The sequence below is a fragment of the Rattus norvegicus genome, chromosome 9 (genome assembly GCF_036323735.1).
Source record: "Rattus norvegicus strain BN/NHsdMcwi chromosome 9, GRCr8, whole genome shotgun sequence".
NCBI lineage: Eukaryota > Metazoa > Chordata > Mammalia > Rodentia > Muridae > Rattus > Rattus norvegicus.
The window spans coordinates 68,115,051-68,134,176 of record NC_086027.1 but is presented as its reverse complement, the minus strand read 5'-3'; the positions used below and the strand labels follow the sequence as shown (position 1 = coordinate 68,134,176).

The 19,126-nt window shown below is 43.4% G+C and overlaps 1 protein-coding gene across 4 annotated transcripts in view; it reads left to right on the top strand.

Moving 5' to 3' along the window:
• The window catches only part of Als2 (alsin Rho guanine nucleotide exchange factor ALS2), a 72,883-nt gene that overhangs the window by 46,016 nt on the left and 7,741 nt on the right, over positions 1 to 19,126 (top strand). For all 4 annotated transcript variants that reach the window (XM_017596517.3, XM_063267376.1, XM_006245001.5 and 1 more), the window contains 14 exons: positions 2,710 to 2,841; positions 3,166 to 3,294; positions 4,072 to 4,142; positions 4,472 to 4,538; positions 6,200 to 6,402; positions 6,496 to 6,561; positions 7,596 to 7,694; positions 8,187 to 8,351; positions 10,933 to 11,044; positions 11,391 to 11,468; positions 12,292 to 12,425; positions 12,972 to 13,139; positions 16,035 to 16,152; positions 17,416 to 17,573. In XM_017596517.3, coding sequence (XP_017452006.1) covers positions 2,710 to 2,841; positions 3,166 to 3,294; positions 4,072 to 4,142; positions 4,472 to 4,538; positions 6,200 to 6,402; positions 6,496 to 6,561; positions 7,596 to 7,694; positions 8,187 to 8,351; positions 10,933 to 11,044; positions 11,391 to 11,468; positions 12,292 to 12,425; positions 12,972 to 13,139; positions 16,035 to 16,152; positions 17,416 to 17,573 — 1,700 coding nt within the window. The remainder of the gene's footprint in view (positions 1 to 2,709; positions 2,842 to 3,165; positions 3,295 to 4,071; positions 4,143 to 4,471; positions 4,539 to 6,199; positions 6,403 to 6,495; positions 6,562 to 7,595; positions 7,695 to 8,186; positions 8,352 to 10,932; positions 11,045 to 11,390; positions 11,469 to 12,291; positions 12,426 to 12,971; positions 13,140 to 16,034; positions 16,153 to 17,415; positions 17,574 to 19,126) is intronic.

Sequence of the window (19,126 nt, the reverse complement as noted above, 5' to 3'; positions counted from 1 at the left end):
TATATGTGTGTGTATGTATAAAGCTTCTCCATATCTAATGTTAATTATTCCTAATGTTTTATTTAGTGCATTTCACACTTTGGTCACTGTCATTCGTTCTTCCCTCCCTCTTCCTGTCTTTCTGTTTGTCTTTCATTTGGATTTTCAAGACAGGGTTTCTCTGTGTAGGCCTGGCTATCCTGGAATTTGCTTTGTAGACCAGGCTGGCCTTGAACTCAGAGATGTACCTGCCTGTGCCTCTCCAGTGCCAGGATTAAAGTCATGTGCAATCAACTCCATCTTTCCAGTCACTGTTCTGAGCGTGCTCTGTCTTTTCGTTTAATCCACACATCAACTCTGTAGAATAGGTGTGACCCTTATCCTGCTGTACAGATGAGAGAATTGAGGCACACTTGAGAAGTGACAAGCTAGAATTTACCTCCAGGCACTCTGACATCATCAGTCTGTTCTTTTAACCACTCTACCTACAGGATTATTTTTTCTCTTATGCAAGCTACTAACAAGAACATTGCATTGTCTTGGTGTGCTTACCATTTTTTGTGTCTTTATAAATTCCCAGGAGACAAAGATCATGGCCTTTGGTCACTTAGAAACTCGTTGTTTCTTAAATGAATGTGTCAAACTGTGAGGACCCTGGAATGTAATTACTCATGAACGGGAGGGACTGTCCTTTCATCACACATGCACAGCACTTACACTTTCTAATGGAGTTGCTTTGCTTTGCTTTTGGTTTGGTTTGGTTTGGTTAGCTTTTTTGAGACAGGGTTTCTCTGTATTGCTCTGGCTGTCCTGGAACTCACTTTGTAGACCAGGCTAACTTTGAACTAAGAGATCTGTCTGCCTCTGCCTTCTGAGTTAAAGGTGTGTGCCATCACAGCTCAGGTTTTGCTTTTGTTTTTAATTAGAAATGATAGTATGTGTGTGAGCATTTTGCTCACGTGTGTGTGTGTATGTATGTATGTATGTATGTATGTATGTATGTATGTATGTGCACTGTGTGCTTAACTGGGGACTATGGAAGTCAGAAAAGGGCATCAGAGTCCCCGAAACTGAGCTAACAGATGCTTTAGCTCTGAAAGCTTGGCACGTAGACCCCAGATACTGTCCCCAGATACTGTCCCCAGATACTGTCCCCAGATACTGTCCCCGGATACTGTCCCCGGATACTGTTCCTGGATACTGTCCCCGGATACTGTTCCCCGGATACTGTCCCCGGATACTGTCCCCTGGATACTGTCCCCCGGATACTGTCTCCCGGATACTGTCCCCAGATACTGTCCCCAGATACTGTTGAGGGTTTGCAAGGTCAGAATATTTTCCTGACACAGGAGGACACTGCTTTTTCTCTGTGGTGTACACATTGGTAATGCACAAGCAGGAACAGAGGCAAGTGACACCAGCCTTAAGCCTGCAGTTAAGACCAACACTACTAATTCCTGAAATGTGTTCAGGATGAATCATACAAATGACTGTACACTGTACTCTAGACTGTCCTTGCACTGTGACAGTCCTTCTGTCAGCTTCCAAAGTGCTGGGAGTATATGTCTGTCAAACTGAACTTTTAAGAGCAAAATACATGGAGACATGTGTTTGTAATTTGAGCCTGACAGTTTCTCAATACTTAGAATATTTTTCTGATGAGAAAAGTACCAATGTTATTTTTTGGTGTATAAAAGGTATCATTTGGATAGTGTATATAATTTTCAAATTCTCAGACCACAGTGTTACAAAATCACATATTCAAAGCCAAGGTAGACCTGTAAATTTTAACACAGTAAATTTTTTGTATTGTATTAATTGTTAATGACATTTAAATTTGTTTGACTGTATGTGTGTGTGTCTGTCTGTCTGTCTGTCTGTCACGTGCGCACATGTGCAAGTTGAAGTCAGAGGACAACTTGGCAGGAGTTAGTTCTCTCTACCAAGTGGGTTCCAGGGTATCAGGGTTGGCTGCAGCACTTTTACCACTGTACCATATCATTAGCTCAATTAGTTAATTTAATTAACAGTGGAAACATTGATCGCCAGTGTTCCAGATTACAGATTGCAATACCTTTTAGGAAACTACCCTTTAGCAAGTTTTTTTTTTTTTAAATGTGTAGCAGGAGAGTATCAACAGTTGTTTGAAATGGTTATTAAGATACTCCATTTTCAAACTAGCTATCTTTATAAAATCAAATTTTCTATGTTTATTTCATCTAAGCGGTGTAACAGATTAAAAGCAAAAGCACAGCTACTGTCTCAGAAGCCAGGTCATAATGGGACTTTTAAATAGTGTGAGCCAATGCCATGTTTCTCAGTAAGAGTTCTTCATGTTTTGGGAAATGAAAACATGAAGAAGTTGTTATTTAAAATATTGTTTGAAGTCAATAAGCCTTTTATATTTGTATTTTCTAATATGATAGTTTTGATAGATCCAGTCCACCTGTCCAATACCAAAGGACCCTGAGAACAAAGCAGGAGGCGTCTCTCTGAGTCCTGCAATTCTGCAGCTCTCTTCTCAGGACTGCCACAAGTGTCTGCCCCTGTTCACATGTACTTTACTGGAGTTCTCTGAGATCAGCCCATTCCCTGGTTCCCTTTACTGTGCTACCTGTGTTCTCAGGCTGAATTGTCTTCCTGTGTTGACTGTAACTCATCTGAACCACTCAGAGGCTGAAGCTCATGGACAGTGTTTTACGCTCTTACCCCCTTGTTCATTGGTTCTAGACATCACCAGAGTATCAAAAGCTGCAGGATTCCAGTTCTTGTTATGAGTCTCTTGCTCTCCATCTTGGCAAGAAGAGGAAGGAAGCAGAGTACACGCTGAGCTTCTGGAAGACCTTCCCTGGAAAAATGACGGTAGCCCTGCCCACTGTCGCTGCTTGCTCTAGCCCTCCTTCTCTGCTCCTCGCTTGTTGGTAGCAGTAGCCCTGGGTGATGCCCTTCTGAGAATGCAGTCATGAGTGTTCTGAATCCCAGCACCTTCCCTGGTTCCCAGGAGTGCTCTGCAGCCTTTGCCCTTTGTTGTGCTTGCTCCTGTTTTAATCTCCTGTGTGTTCCTAAAGTCTGGTTTTAGGAAACATCTGATGCAGCAGTAAGCTCTGGCTAAAAGTTCCCCTAAATATTCCTTGAATCTAGTTCATCCTCCTCTGGCTCACTGAAGTTTGTGTTCACTTGCTGTAGGATTCCTTGAGGAAGCCAGAGCGCCGGCTGCTGTGTGAGAGCAGTAACCGAGCCCTCTCCCTGCAGCATGCTGGCAGGTTTTCTGTGAATTGGTTCATTCTCTTCAATGATGCCCTGGTCCATGCTCAGGTAGGTTGGATTCTTAGCTGAAAAGAAGCCTTGGAAAGTGGACAGTAGTCAGCTGCTTCATGATGGGCTGTGTTGCAAGAAATATGGTATTGGGCAATTTCACTGTTACACGAATGTTAGTGTACTTATCTAAACCTGGAAGGTCTAGCCTACTGTAGACCAGGCTATCCAGTACAGCCTAGTGCTGCCAAGCTGTGACCCACACAGCGGGTCATTGTTCTTGAAGACTGTTGGCAGCCATAACTCAATGGTAAACATTAGTGTATCTGAATATATATATATATATAGATATATATATATATGTATATATATATATATATCACATGAGTGTGTGGTGTACTATGGAAGCTATGAGATCACTAGGCAGAAGGAATTTCATGACTGATAATGTCATTATATAGCACATGGCTGTATACTGTCTATTTATGTTAAGCACTGCTGTGATTTATTTGTAATTATTGAATAAAAGAGAATGTTTAATTATCTCCTCTGGTTTCGCTGTATTCAAGGTGTTTTGTTTTGTTTTTGTGGTTGCTAGTTGCCGTTGAATCTGGGAACACTTAAATAAGAGACACCTCCTCTCTGAGCCAGGTTTTTTTTTTCTAGTTTGAGAATGTCAGCCATGTGAGGGGTCCTTGCATCAGAGGGGGAAGACCCACCAGAGGTGGCAGTGTTACAGTGATACAGCAGAGATGGTGCCACCCACCCGTCTTCTCAGGGGGCAGACCTGAGGGTGGAGTGCACTCGTCACTGACGTGCCTTCATGTTCTCTTTCAGTTCTCCACACACCACGTGTTCCCTTTGGCCACACTCTGGGCAGAGCCACTTTCTGAAGAAACTGGTGGCGTGTAAGTGCCTCCTCTTCTTATTTCCTTAAGTGGGGTGGTGGGTTTAGGAAGCTGGCTTCTCGTCCTCACTTTCCAGCACATGAGATAGCAAAGTGCTCCTTGGTACTCGATGTCCTGTGAGGACCATGGTGAGCAGCAGGTGGGCATCCCCATGGCTCTGTGCTGTGGTGACAGCACTGTCACTCAGCATCTTGTCCCCTGTGGAGCTGAGATTACAGCAGGAGCTAGTTCTCCTCCCAGTGGGGTGGGGCAGGAGTTCGGGAGCATGTCCTCCAGTAAGAAGGACAGGTTGCCGTATCTATTGGTGCTTATCCATGTGAACATTTTAGGAATGGCTTAAAGATAACCACACCTGAAGAACAGTTCACGCTCATTTCTTCAACACCCCAGGAAAAGGTTAGTGATTGTTCTTAACTTTGGCCTTTTCTGTCTTTATTGTTAGTAAAAAAGACATAAGCATTGTTGCTTCATTAATGACCACTAAATCAAAACTAGATTTTTGCCTTTCTGTTTTGTTTTCCTGAAACAATCTTGTCATGTAGCCCGGTCTAGCCTTGAATTCTTCTGCTGTAACCTCTCAAGTGTCAGGAGTGCAGGAATAGTCCATGATGCCTGGTGGTTCTTTGTAATTCTAGTCTAGTCTGTTCTAGTCTATTCTTTTTTTTTTAATTTATAATCTTACTCTGTGGTCGAGGCTGGCCTGGAACTCTCACAGTAGTCCTCCTTGCTTTGTTTGTTTTTTTTATTGGACGTTTTAAATTTACATTTTAAATGTTATCCCCTTTTCCGGTGTCCCTCCAGAAACACCCATTCCATCCTCCCTCCCCCTGCTTCTATGAGGGTGTTCCCCCACCCACCCACACACTCCCACCTCCTAGCATTCTACACTGGGGCATGGAGCCTTGACAGGACCAAGGGCCTCTCCTCCCATTGATCCTGACAAGGCCATCCTCTGCTACATATGCGGATGGAGCCATAGGTCCATCCCTGGGTTCTCTTGGGAATGGTGGTTTATTCCATGGGAGGCTCTGGGGGGTCTGGTTGGTTGATATTGTTGTTCTTCTTATAGGGTTGCAAACCCCTTCAGCTCCTTCAGTCCTTTCTCTAACACTTCATTGGAGAATCCCATTCTTAGTTCAATGATTGGCTGTGAACATCTATTTCTCCATATCCTTGCCAGCATCTGTTGTCACCTGAGTTTTTTGTCTTAGCCATTTTGACTGGTGTGAGGTGGAACCTCAGGTTGTTTTATTTTGCATTTCCCTGATGACTAAGGATGTTGAACATTTCTTTAGGTGCTTCTCAGCCATTCGATATTCCTCAGTTGAGAATTCTTTGTTTAATTCTGTAACCCATTTTTTTTTTTTTTTCGGAGCTGAGGACCAAACCCAGGGCCTTGTGCTTTGTAACCCATTTTTTTAAAATAGGGTTATTTGATTCTCTGGAGTCTAACTTCTTGAGTTCTTTGTATATTTTGGCTATTAGTCCTCTGTCAGATGTAGGATTGGTAAAGATCTTTTCCCAACCTGTTGGTTGCTGTTTTGTCTTATTGACAGTGCCCTTTGCCTTACAGAAGCTTTGCAGTTTTATGAGGTCCCATTTGTTGATTTTTGATCTTAGAGCATAAGCCATTGGTGTTCAGGAAATTTTTTCCAGTGTCCACATGATTGAGACTCTTCCCCACTTTTTCTTCTATTAGTTTGAGTGTGTCTGGTTTGACGTGGAGGTCCTTGATACACTTGAACTTAAGCTTTATATAGGGTGATAAGAATGGATTGATTTGCATTCTTCTATGTGCTGACTGACAGTTGAACCAGCACCATTTGTTGAAAATGCTTTTTTCCACAGGATGGTTTTAGTGCTTTTGTCAAAGATCAAGGGACCATAGGCGTGTGGGTTAAAAATTAAGAACAGTAAGTTCTAAGAGCTGGTTCACATCTCTCAGTAAGCACGGTGATAGGCGATAGAAAAGGAACTGCAGAAGAGCCAGCAGCACTCAGTGTGGTGCTGGATGGGTTATTGCTTTAAGCTTCCTCACATGGACTCTTTGGTTCTAGACCAAGTGGCTTCGGGCTATCAGCCAAGCCGTGGACCAGGCTTTGAGGGGGACGTCTGACTTCCCACTTTACGGAGGCAGCAGCACTGTTCAGAGGCAGGAACCACCCATCTCAAGAAGTGCCAAATACACTTTCTACAAGGATACTCGCCTAAAGGACGCCACTTACGATGGGCGCTGGCTTTCAGGGAAGCCGCACGGAAGGTGACAGATGCTTCATGTTTTCACGTGATGGAAAGAGCTCTGGTTTTCTGGACCATTAGTTGAGAGTTACTACTTTTTGCTGATGCCTTGCAGGGGTGTTTTGAAGTGGCCTGATGGGAAGGTGTATTCTGGCACGTTCAGGAATGGCTTGGAAGACGGGTAAGGAAGATGGATATTTAAAGGAGGAGATGAGTTTAAATCTTGTTTGCTTTTCAAACAAGCGGTTGATTTCTGTTGTGTAGGCATTTGTTGTGTTGGGATCCATGCAGAAGATATGCGGGCTCATAGACATTGAAGATGATACTTATGCGAGCCAATGACACAGCAGTGTCACCTCTACACAGAGGACACAGAGGAATTTTATTTTCAGTTTTACAGAAATAGTCCCATCCCCCATCTCATCCTCCTTGCTCCCCCGACTTGCTGTGTTGAGGATGGACTCTAGGGTCTTGGGAATGCTGGGTAACTGCCCTACCACTGTGCTGTGCCTTAGGCCTGCTTTTAAGTAGCTTCAAATTTGTTTCCCTTTTAAAAGGGAAATTTTGCAGTGATGTTATTGTAACAATACCCCACTGACATCGATTTTGGATAAGTTGTTCTGTTTTCTTTTTTGTTGAATTCATCATGTATCCATCTACTATGTGTAATGTATGTGTCTGGGTACACATGTGCCATGTCCCAGTTCTCTCCTTCCACTATGTGAATACCCAGGATTTGGGCCATCAAGTTGACAGCAGGTAGCTAATGCTTTTACCCACCAGCCATCTCACGGCCCATCTTGTTATATTTTCTAACACTGAAAATGTATTTACAAGAAAAATTATGGCAGTTAAATATTTTGTGTCCTGTTAAAGAAAAATTGATCTTACTATTAAAATATACATAAATGTACATGAGCGATAATGTCAAATTTTGTGATTTCAAGATCTTAAATAGGTTTAGAAGGAAAGGGGACTTTGTATTATTTGCTTTGCCCTACTTACTAGAAGGGTGCACGAACTGTGGTTTACCATGACTTTCCCAGAGGGATGCTGGGAATTAGTGACAGAGACAGGTGAGGACACAGATGCCTGGCTTTTCGTTAGCTTTAGAATAAAGCTTCTCGCCAGTGACTCAGGGCAGCCTGTGGTCCAGTCCTCTCCTCTCAGACTCTGCGTCTGGGCATCTCCTTATGCTGTTCATTCCCTTGGCAGATATGGTGAATACAGAATCCCAAACAAGGCCCTGAACAAAGAAGACCATTACGTGGGCCATTGGAAGGAGGGGAAAATGTGTGGGCAAGGAGTGTACAGGTAATAACCTGCATCGCACAGGCTCTGGGCTCTCCTTGCCTCCTTAGAGGCTGGTATGGGCAGTTTCTAAGGAGTAGGTTTTGTCTTTAATAACCAAAACTGTGTGCAAAGTCTTCATTGAAAGAGCATCCCCTCTGTGGCATGATGATAGTATTACTAAATGTGGCTCATAACTCGTCTTTACCTATAGAATAAACCCTGATTTTCTACAAAAGTCTTACCTGTAAGTCTAAATTTTTACTCAACTCTAATCCAGACAAAACTTTATGCCTCCTTTCTTCTCATTGATAGCTCATTTTATTTCCTATGAGACCAAACACATTTTTCATGTTAATGCAAAATATTATTCATATTGCCTTTAATTTTTGAGGCTCAGTTCTTCAAACTAGAGGGTTTTTATTTCTTTAATGCTCAGTAATAGTAAACATAATTATAGCTACCCATAAGCCCTTTGTAATGCGTATGCTATCTTTCTGTCCGTTTCAACCACAGCTATGCCTCTGGTGAAGTGTTTGAAGGCTGCTTTCAAGATAACATGCGCCACGGGCACGGTCTCCTCCGCAGTGGAAAACTGACTTCTTCCTCTCCCAGCATGTTCATTGGCCAGTGGGTAATGGACAAGAAAGCAGGGTATGGCGTCTTCGATGATATCACCAGGTACAGTGCTCTGCTTCTGTCTCGGTGTGTACAGTGAGAAGATAACGTTCCTAGCCCTCACACCCGTATTTGAGCACGCGTGCGTGCATGCGGATAAACATGAGTGCCATGTCTCAGCAGGACAGAGGAGGGCACTGGATAATCCCCTGGAGCTGGAGATAGCCAAGGCTGTGAGCTGCAGATGTGGGGCTGGGAACTGAGCTCTGGTTCTCTGTGAGAGCAGCACAGGCTCTTTATTGCTTAGCCGCGTCTCTAGCCCCCTGACTATGAAGACTTGAATGTCTTACACTTAGTCTTAGCCAGAAGTCCGAGAAGCACCAGCTGTGCTTTCTTAATCTGACAGCATTACGGAAACTTACTGGTTTGGGATGGTGGCCCTTAGAGGTGTGTGCTTGTAATCCCAGCAGAGGGAAGCTGAGGCAGGAAGTTGGAGATTTAAAGTTTGAGGTCAGCCTGGGCTACATAGTGAGACTTAGTTCACTTCGCCCAGCACACAAATTAGAAGAAAAAGAACTTACCATAAGCAAACAGTTTTCAGGAATCTTTTTTTTTTCTTATGGGCCAAACAATAGACTACTTCACAAAGTCAGGGTCATTCAGAATTCACATGGGTACTGTTCTTCCAACATTTTTACATATACAGAAGTTTTATTTCCTCAAAAACCCTTCCTTATACAGTCAAGGGTGAACCTAAATTTCAGACCCTCTTGCATATATCCTGATTTTCTACAAAAGTCTTACCTGTAAGTCTAAATTTTTACTCAACTCTAATCCAGACAAAACTTGTAAACCTGCTAGGATTACAGGCGTGTGCTACCATACCTGGTTTATGCCGTCCTGAGGCTCAAAACCACAGCTTTAGGTACCAGACGAGTTGTACCACCTGACTTAGATCCTGTGCCTTCCAAATCTTTATTATATGGAAGAAAACCTTTAGTGAAAGTCGATAGGAAGTGGGAATGGGCAGTAGGGATCAGTGACAGGCAGCACTGTTGGGGCAGGATATAGATTGTGTTTATGTTTAAGTAATATGTCTTCCTGTCATGCTCACAAGCCAGGAGTTAAGCCCACCTCCTTAAATTCAAGCCTTAGAGAGCAGTATCATTTCTTTTGCTCTCATATTTGATTTGGTCTAATTTACTTTGGATTTAATGCACTACCCCCCTTTATGTTAAGCACCACAGCTTCTATAAAATGGGAATTTTTTGTGTTTTTGTTTGTTTGTTTATTTGAGTGAATTGAGGATAGCCTTAAAGCTAGCCTTGAACTCCTGATCCCCTCCAGCATTTCCTCTCATATTAGGATTATAGGCATGTGCCACCAGGTCTTGTCATAATGTGAAATTTTTAAAATTACCTTTATGAGCCAGCAAGATGACTCCGTGGTAAGGGCATTTGTCACTGGGCCTAAGGACCCGAGTTCCATCCCTGGACACATGTGGTAGAAGAGACAACTGATTCCACAGATTGTCCTGTGATCTCCACACATATGCTGTGGCATTCATGCCCCCACCCCAGTTGAATATATAAAATGTAAAAAATTTTATTTTTTTAATCTCTAAACTATAGATATTTTTCTTTTTTTGAGACAAGATCTCACTGTGTAGCCTTGGGTGGCCTGAGACTCACACTGTAGATGTTGCTGTCCTGGAACTCTCAGAGATCCTCTGCCTCCCAAGTGCTGGGTTTAAGGTGTGCTCCACCATGCCCAGCAAACTGTGATTTAACAAGTAGTTCATACACCTCTGCCCCCTCCTACCCGTCTCCTGTCTCTACCCAGGGCTTTGAGCATGCACCACAAGCTACGGCCTGCCTTATTGTATGTTTTTCTTCTCTTTGAGAAAAAGTTCTCTCTCTGACCCAAGTCTGGCTCTAACTGATCCTCCTGAGTTATCCTTCTAAGTGGCAGGACTGTAACAACGGCCTGCCACACCTAATTCATGTTTTATTTTTTTAGTAGAGATGGTAAAAAACCTTCTAAGTTCAAGTGGGTAAAACTTAAACCTTGTATGACAAGGAACTTTGGGAAGGAAAATTAATCAAAGGTTTGATTCAAGTATATTTTAAATTAGTGACGTTCTTTTTTTTTTTTTTCTCCTTTTTTTTCCTTTTTCTTTTTTTCGGAGCTGGGGACTGACCCCAGGGCCTTACGTTTGCTAGGCAAGCGCTCTACCACTGAGCCAAATCCCCAACCCCAGTGGCGTTCTTTTTTAATTACATATTTTCTTGTGAGACAGAGTCACAGTGTGTAGCTCTGCTAGTCTCAGTCTCTCAGAGATCTGCCTCCTGTGTTGGGGATTCAAGGACATGCCAGGATACCCGACTTAATAACGTGCCTTGAAGTTGTCAAGGAAGTGTGTAGCGTGTTCTCAGTCTGCTGGGCAGTGCGTCAGGCTCCTGTGCAAGTGCCACATGTGTGTCCTTCGCCGTCACACCGCCTTCTCTGAGGAGGTGGATTAAGCCGATTTGACCAGGGTGACAGCAGCAGTGCAGACCAGGCGTGTAATTCACGCCCTATAAGAATTTCTCTCGCTTTGTCCTTGTTTTATTTGGCTTTCATCTTTCTTCTTATTTCTATGCAGGGGAGAAAAGTACATGGGAATGTGGCAGGACGATGCATGCCAAGGGAATGGGGTGGTGGTCACCCAGTTTGGGTTATACTACGAAGGCAACTTCCACCTTAATAAAATGATGGTGAGTGGGTTGTTTATATGTGTTTCCCCTCAGCTTTGGAACTCTCCTGTGTCCCTAACCTTTTCATTAATTAATTAATTAATTAATTAATGTTCTACTTTTGTTGTGGCTTCTTGAGCTGAGGTTGTACTCTCTAAGCCAGGCAGGCTGGGACTCCCTGTGGAAAAACTGCTTCTGCCTCTTGATCCTGGAATCCCAGGCCTGAGCCACCATGCCTGGCCCTGTGTGACTTTCTTAGTACTATTTTCTACTTTGCAGATGGTGGGAGGCTTTCTGGGTATGGCTGTGTTCACTTGCAGGTCTTCTAAGGTTTGTCTTGGGACTTGTGTTTTGCTTCTTCACACAGGGAAATGGGGTTTTGCTTTCGGAAGATGATACTATATATGAAGGAGAATTTTCTGATGACTGGACACTTTGTGGAAAGGTCAGAAACAACTTTGTTCTCTGTTTCCATGTTCTCATTTATTTTTCTTGACTTTAGAAAGTTTTTTAAAAGTCTAAATACAGGGGTTGGGGATTTGGCTCAGTGGTAGAGCACTTGCCTAGCAACCGCAAGGCCCTGGGTTCTGTCCCCAGCTCCAAAAAAAAGAAAAAAAAAAGTCTAAATACATTTTGTACATTAATATTCAATTGCCTCGTTACATTTTCCCATTAAATCTCTGATGCCTCTTAGAAGGAATTGGCCATAAATCCCTATGTAGTCAAAGATAACCTTTACCTCTTGTCCTTCAGCCCACATCTCCTCAAACTAGGATTAAAGGAATGTACCACAATACTCAAATGCTTTGTATGATTCAGTGTATGTGTGTTTTCCTGCAGAACTTGGGTTTCTGTTTCAGTGGTGTCTGTTCTTCATATTGTTCCTTCTCGTGCTGGTTTAATTTGCTCCTTCCCCCACCCCTCTTTCCCAAGATAGACTCTCAGAGTGTGATTTAGAACCTTTGGCAGGGACCTATTTTCTAAGGCAGGCAGACAGATGTTAGCAGGTATGACCTCTGACCTGAGCACTGCCTGCAGCGGCCTGTAACTGGGTAATGTGTTTCATACAACTTAGTCTTCCCATCTCCTATTCTTTCTTCTTACCTTACCAGAGGTGTTTTCATGTGCATTTTTGTTATTTTATCAGAACTGAGAATGGCAAAAAAGCAGGTTAAAAAGGAAAATATTAACTGTGTGATACTGTTTTTCCTCCTAATTCTGTAAGTTTAAGCATTTGTCTAACGCCGCTTCTCCTTTGCTTTATCCAGGGAACACTGACTATGCCAAATGGAGATTATATTGAAGGTTATTTTAGTGGAGAATGGGGATCTGGGATAAAAATCACTGGGACCTACTTCAAACCTAGCCTATATGAGAGTGATAAGGACAGGCCCAAAGCCTTGTGAGTACTGACTCTGGGTGGTGGTTACTGAATGTTGACTTGTCTTGCTTTCATCAAAGCAGGCTACTATTTTAAAGCAAATTCAAAATTTAAAAATTGTTCTTTTTAAACAAGATATAACTTCTATGAAGTTCTAGGAGAACTTTCTGATGACTGGACACTATATAACTTCTATGAAGTTATATCTTCCATTGAAGTTATGTTGGCTGCTACCTATATAGATGGCCACATCTGTAGCCCTAGCTTGAAGCCTATGCCCTAGTGCACAGGTGTTTAAAGTTGCAGATGTGGAAATGATCCTGCTGGGAAGGGTACAGATGTGGTGACAGGAAAAGCATTCTGAACTGAACTGTCAGGCAAAGCTCAGACGTTACATGGGCATGCACACACACAGTGCATATACACATGTGTGGGAGTGCGTGCACACATACAACGTGCACACAGTTTGGGTTATGGAAGTATTTGAAATTTATGGTAGGCCATTTTTATCCTTGGGAATGATTATTCACAAAGCAGAAATGATGACTTCTGATGCGGCTCTATCAGCAGGAAGCTGGGAAACCTGGCCGTGGCCGCCGATGAGAAATGGAGAGCAGTGTTTGACGAATGCTGGCGCCAGCTGGGCTGTGAGAGCCCAGGCCAAGGGGAGGTTTGGAAAGCGTGGGATAATATTGCTGTGGCCTTGACCACCAACCGTCGCCAGCATAAAGACAGGTGAGCACACACAGCACAGCACAGCACAGCACAGCATAGCACATGGCACAGCATGCTGAGTCGGGAACTTGAAACCAGACAGTGGTCACATTTGCCATATTCCATTAGAGATGTAATATGATTGCAATGTGTAATATGATTTGAAAGTCAGTGAGCTTGGAAGCTCCTAGGCAGAGTGAATTGTAGCTTGGACTGGTTTGTCCCTAACAGAAGACCCTCATTTGGAAGGAAGAAAATGTGTTTGCATATATTGGGCCTGGAACCAAGTTCAGTATCAGTCACAGCTGAATCATGTAGGCGATCTGGGGAGCTGTAGCTCTGCCAGTTATAAGAGAAATGAGGGTGGCAGAACTTCCTAGTGTGCTAGGCGTGGTGGCCTCTTCTGTCCCTCCTGGGCTCTGCCAGCCCTGTGCACCTTGCAGCCTCATGGTGAGATGCAGGGAATAATTAGCACTGCAGGCTGCTGTAGAACCACTCACTCAGACAGGGAGCTTGATGGGGAAATGCCTGGAGCTTGGGCAAAGGTGACAGTGTGCACACCTTAGCGTAACTATCCAAGCACTACTGACAGACTTAGGACAGGGGCATAGTCAGGGAGTTTCTTTTCAGACCTTGCAGAGAGTCATAGGGCGAAAATGTAAGTTTTCTTTAGAGAAACTGATAATCTTCCTCCAAGGTTTTTGAACTTTAGTGTCTGTTCATGTGTGATACAGCATGGGTCACTATGCCAGCTCTCACACAAACATGCACATGTGTTCTCCCTCTCTCCCCTCTCCCTTTCCCTGTCCCTCTCCTCCTCTCTCCCTCTCTCCTTCCCACCCTGCCCTTTCTCTCCTTCCCACCCTGCCCTTTCTCTCCTTGGATTGCCTCAGTTGCATCATTTTTAGTTTAGATATTCTCAGAGTATTGATTTAGGCATCCTGAGACTCTATAGGCTACTTATGGAGACACCTTACTGCATTCTATAGAATGGATGCACAGATTGTGTTCTTCTGAGAATGGCAAGCAAGGGCTGTGCACAGGACTTAGTGGTTTGATCTTTAGTCTGAATTGGTTTGAACTATATTTACTTAATATTTTGGGCTCTTCTTTTTTGGTAAGATTTATTTTTAGGGGTGTGTGTGTGTGTGTGTGTGTGTGTGTGTGTGTGTTTGTGTTTGTGTGTGTGTGTGTGTAAGTGAATGCATGTGCCTGTGAAGGCTAGGGACTTTGGATGCCCTGGAGCTGGAGTTACGGGCAGTTGTTAACAACCTTATGTGGGTGCTGGGAACCTAGCCCAGAGCCTTAGCAAGGGTGGTGCACGCTCTTAACCCCTGAGTTATTTCTCCAGCCCAGTCAGTATTTTGAGTCTTTCTGTGTGAAAACAGTGAAAGTGCATTACTGCCTTGGCATTCACAGTTTTACTGCCGAGGTTGCTTAAAGGCCAAAACACTGTTCTGGAGAGGTGGCTTCGCTCCTTGGGGAGTGGATGTTCAGCAGGCATGGGCAAGAGGTGGCTGGTGTTGGAGTTAGCTGGCACAAACTTTAGCACAGCGATGGCAGAGATGCTCTAACTAACGAGCAGCCACAGCCATCCTTGAAATAAGTCTTCACATGGAATTACCCTCAGAGACGTAGGGGACATGAAGAAGAACCAAATAAGCTTTAGATTTCAAAAGCACAGTCACTTAAAGAATTCAGCATGGGCGCAGAAGCAGAGCTGAGGTGCTAATGGATGAGGCGGTGAACTTGGGAGTAGGCCAGTAGGACAGTCTGGAAAACCTCAGGAAAAACCAGGGTGGGGTGGGAATGAATGCAGCCTAGAGAACTGATGGGCCTAAATGTCTGTACTTAGAATTCTAGAAGAGAAGAACGGCACAGATGGCTCAGTGGTTAAGACCAATGTACACGCTTCCAGAGGATACAAAACCCACAGAATTCTAGAACAGGAGAAATAATAATGATAAGGCATGTGAACATTTTTCAGTTTCCCAACAATGGTTGAGAAAGGCTCAAGGTTCAGTAAAAGATGAACCTGCAAACTGAGGAGCTAAGTGTGTTCTGAAGCTCACAGTCACATTCAAAGAGGGAGATCGTGACAGTGGCCAGAGAAAAGTGGGCACCACACACAGAGCCCCACAGTGGGCGTGTGCAGTGTGTAAGCCAGAGCCTGCAGCCCGGGGACAAATGGCCCAACATTTCTAAGCACTAAGAGAAAACTACGGATGGACTTCGACCGTTCTTCTTTAGCTTTTGTCCTTTCTCCATCAGACTGTCTTCCTTACTGAGCATGTACACGGAGTCCCCCTGGAACAGTCCCGAGTGTGCTCTGAACCTCACTGTTAAAACCCCAGGGTGTGCTGCTGGAAAGAGGACACAGGTTTGCAAGAGGCTGCTCTTGTGGAAGACCCCATGGTGGCTCTCACTGTCTCTAACTCCAGTTCTCAGGGATAGGATCCTCCTCTGGCACCTGTGGTCATATGCACACATATGATGCATGCAGACATATAGACATATATTTTTTTTTCAGGTAAAACATTTGAACACAAAATATACCTAAAAATTTAAAACACAAAGAAGTGCTTACTTTGATCTTTGTGTATAGCTGCTACATTTGATTTTTAGAAATCTTTTGGTTTTATGCTTCTTTGATTCACATTTGAGTAGCAGGACATTATGGGAAGTACCTCAGGTGAATATTATGCTCGGAGTAGCAGTCAGCCAGTAACATTTTAAGTAGATTGTGTAACTTCAGGTCAGCTGCTAGTGATGAGTGTGCTAGGCCCGTGCTAGGTCGGTTGGATGCTCGTGGTGAGCGAGGTGGGTCCACTTCCTCCTCAGTTGGTGACTGAGGTGCACACTTACAACTGTTCTGCTTTCTAACATGATGCTGGCCTTTTCTCTTCCTCTTCACAGTCCAGAAATACTAAGCCGTTCACAGACTCAGACCCTGGAGAGTTTGGAGTACATTCCCCAGCACGTTGGCGCCTTCTCTGTGGAGAAATATGATGATATCAAGAAGTATTTAATAAAGGTAAACAAGTCAGAACGACCTCGGCTTTGTGAATTAGTGATCAAACAGCTGTAGAACTGGGTGTGGTCATGTACACCCGAAATCTCAGCTCATGGAAGGGACCAGGACTTCTAGGCCATCTGCTAAAAAAATATGTAGCCAGGTTGAGCTACATGAAGCCTTGTCTCATCTCTACTCCACCTGTAGACTCTCCAAAACAAACACAATCATCATTCAAGTGTTAACCTAATGTTGGTTTTACTTTCTCTGTTTCGTTTGCTAAATCTCTGACTTTTTAAAAAAAAAATGGTCTCACTGTGTAGCCCAGGTTGGCCTTGAGCTCAGGGCAATGCTCCTGCCTGAGCCTCTCAAATGCAGAGACTATAGGTTTTAGCCACTATGCTTTAATTTAGTTTGTTTGTAATTGATAGATAATAATTACATTTTATATGAAACAGTATAACATTCTCATAGATTTATATATTTTATTTATATTGATCAATTCAGGATACTTAGATATCTTTGTGATGAAAAACAAAGTCCTTTCTTCTGTCTGTCTTGAGTTGTACAATATTGTTAGCCATAATCCTCCTCTGTAAAAAACCTGAGCCATTAAAAAAGGCCAAAAACGGAATTCTTGGTGTAGAGTACCATCACAAGAAAGATTTCAACATTAAACTTAACACAAATCAGCCAAGCACATCCCTGTAATCTTAGCCCATGGGAAGCTAAGGCATGAGGATCAATCACAAGTTTGAGGCTAACCTAAGCTACATACCAGGACCCTGTTTCCAAAGCAAACTACAAAAGAAGAGTAGGTGCTGGAGCGCTGGCTCAGTAGTTGAGAGCAGAGGACCTGAGTTCTCCCAACACCCACATCAGACTGCCTGCAACTGCCCACAGCGGCTACCCCGGGCTTCTGAGGCTTTGGCCTCTGGGTGTCTGCACGCTATCACACACATCACTTTTAAAGAAAACTTTAAAATATATAAGAAGAAAAGCAAAAATAAAACATGTCATAGGATGTGTATGCAATGTTACCTTGAAGAAACACAAGAACTGACATTGCCCCTGCTGGTCACAGTGTGGGACCCATCTCACAACAAGTATTCCTGACCCCAGCTCCGTACAACTCCAATAGACTAAAGATTTGAAAAGCTAAGGTATTTGGGCTTTCCTGACCCCAGACTGACTCCTGACACTGTGGAAATAGTTTATTATTAACTGGTTTCTGCGTTATTGCTCTTGCTGCCTGTTGATCGTCTTCCCTGCTTCTGGTTTCAGGCCTGTGACACTCCTCTGCACCCACTGGGCAGGCTTGTGGAGACCCTGGTTGCAGTGTATAGAATGACTTATGTGGGCGTAGGGGCCAACCGTCGGTTACTGCAGGAAGCTGTGAAGGAGATTAAGTCTTATCTCAAGAGGATTTTCCAACTTGTGAGGTAAGATCGTTACACTGATGTTCGAAAGCTGCAGAGTGTTCTGTTAATACTGTGGCAGCTTTAACCTGAGTCTAGATGTTGCAGCCTTGTGAGGTGCTCAAGTGTCCCCCTTTATCATTGGAAGTAGTCATCCAAAAATGGCGTTATGCTACAGATCCATAAATAGACTCAATAGTGGAAGTGCATTTTTAATTGTTCATATGATACTTACTACCTTATACGTGTTCTCATTTAATATTACTGAAGGCTAAAATAAACTCTGGTTTTCTAAGTCTAGTTTGCTGTAAAATACAGTAGTTATATTTGTATTTAACTTCTTGGCTTAACCATGCCTCTAAAACCTTAACCACACAATAGAGTTCATTACAGTTCATTCTCTAATGATATCCAGTCCTGTCCCTTCACAACAGCACCACATACACTCATCTAATCAGCAGGAGCCAGATGAGCCCTACAGTCTAAACCAAACAAAAACACTGAGAAAAGAAGAGGCTTCAGCGAATGAACTACTGTAAGGAAGAGCAGATAGCACATGCAGTATATCAGTGAGATTATCTCTGCAAAGAACAGCAAAGAAAGACAGTGAGGCAGAAGCTGGAATGAAGTGTTTGCTGGGTCAGGTCTGGACACCTGACTGACCAGGAAGTACTGAGAGACGACACACGGTTAAATGCACCAGGAACTGTCGTAGAGAAGAGACTCTGGCAGCAGCCAGCTGCAGTTTGTGAGCTAGGTTTTAAACTAATGAACGAGTTCTCTACGGAGTCACTTAGGAGTTTGCCCCAGAAATGCCCTATATTCCCAAGTTCAGAGTGCTCCGTGTCAGGTTCTGAGGAGCAGCATGTCTGTGAAAAGCGTCCCTGCAGTGGAGTGTTTCAGCTCCAGCCTTGGCTGGGTATGTGCCCTAAAAAGAACTTTCTTTACTTTGTTTTTTTTGGTATTCCCAACTATAAAGAGATCAGAGGTGGATGGCAAGATGTAACTCCACAAAAAAACAGAGAAAATTACAAGCTGCCTTTGAAAGTCTTAAGTCTTTGAAATAAACCAGACAGTAAACATGGTAGGCCCAGCAACATACTGGAAATCAGAGATAAAACCCACGAAGGCTGGTTCCCAACCTTCCTAATGCTGAAACCTGTTAATATAGTTCCTCCTGTTGTGGTGACCCCTCCCTCACCCCCCAAATGACTCTGTTGCTACTTCACAACTGTAATTTTGCTACTGTTATGAATTGTAGCATAACTATCTGATGTGGGACTCCTGTCGCACAAGTTGAGAACCACTTCTCTAGAATAAAAATAAAGGCATGGACAAAAAGCAAACCCAGGAAATAGTCAATAATTTAGTCCCTTATCATTTGAAGAATTAACTTTCAGCAAGTCTGCATTTAGAAGAGTTTTGAAATTTACATTGAGATCTCTGTTGTTCACTTGGGGTTATATTGAGTTTCTGATTAGAGCTGCTGCAAGTTGACCTTGGGTAGACAGTTCCTTAGGCAGATAAACCCCTGCTTGGGAAGGGTTTTGGAACTGTTTCTCAGTCACTCCATTCCC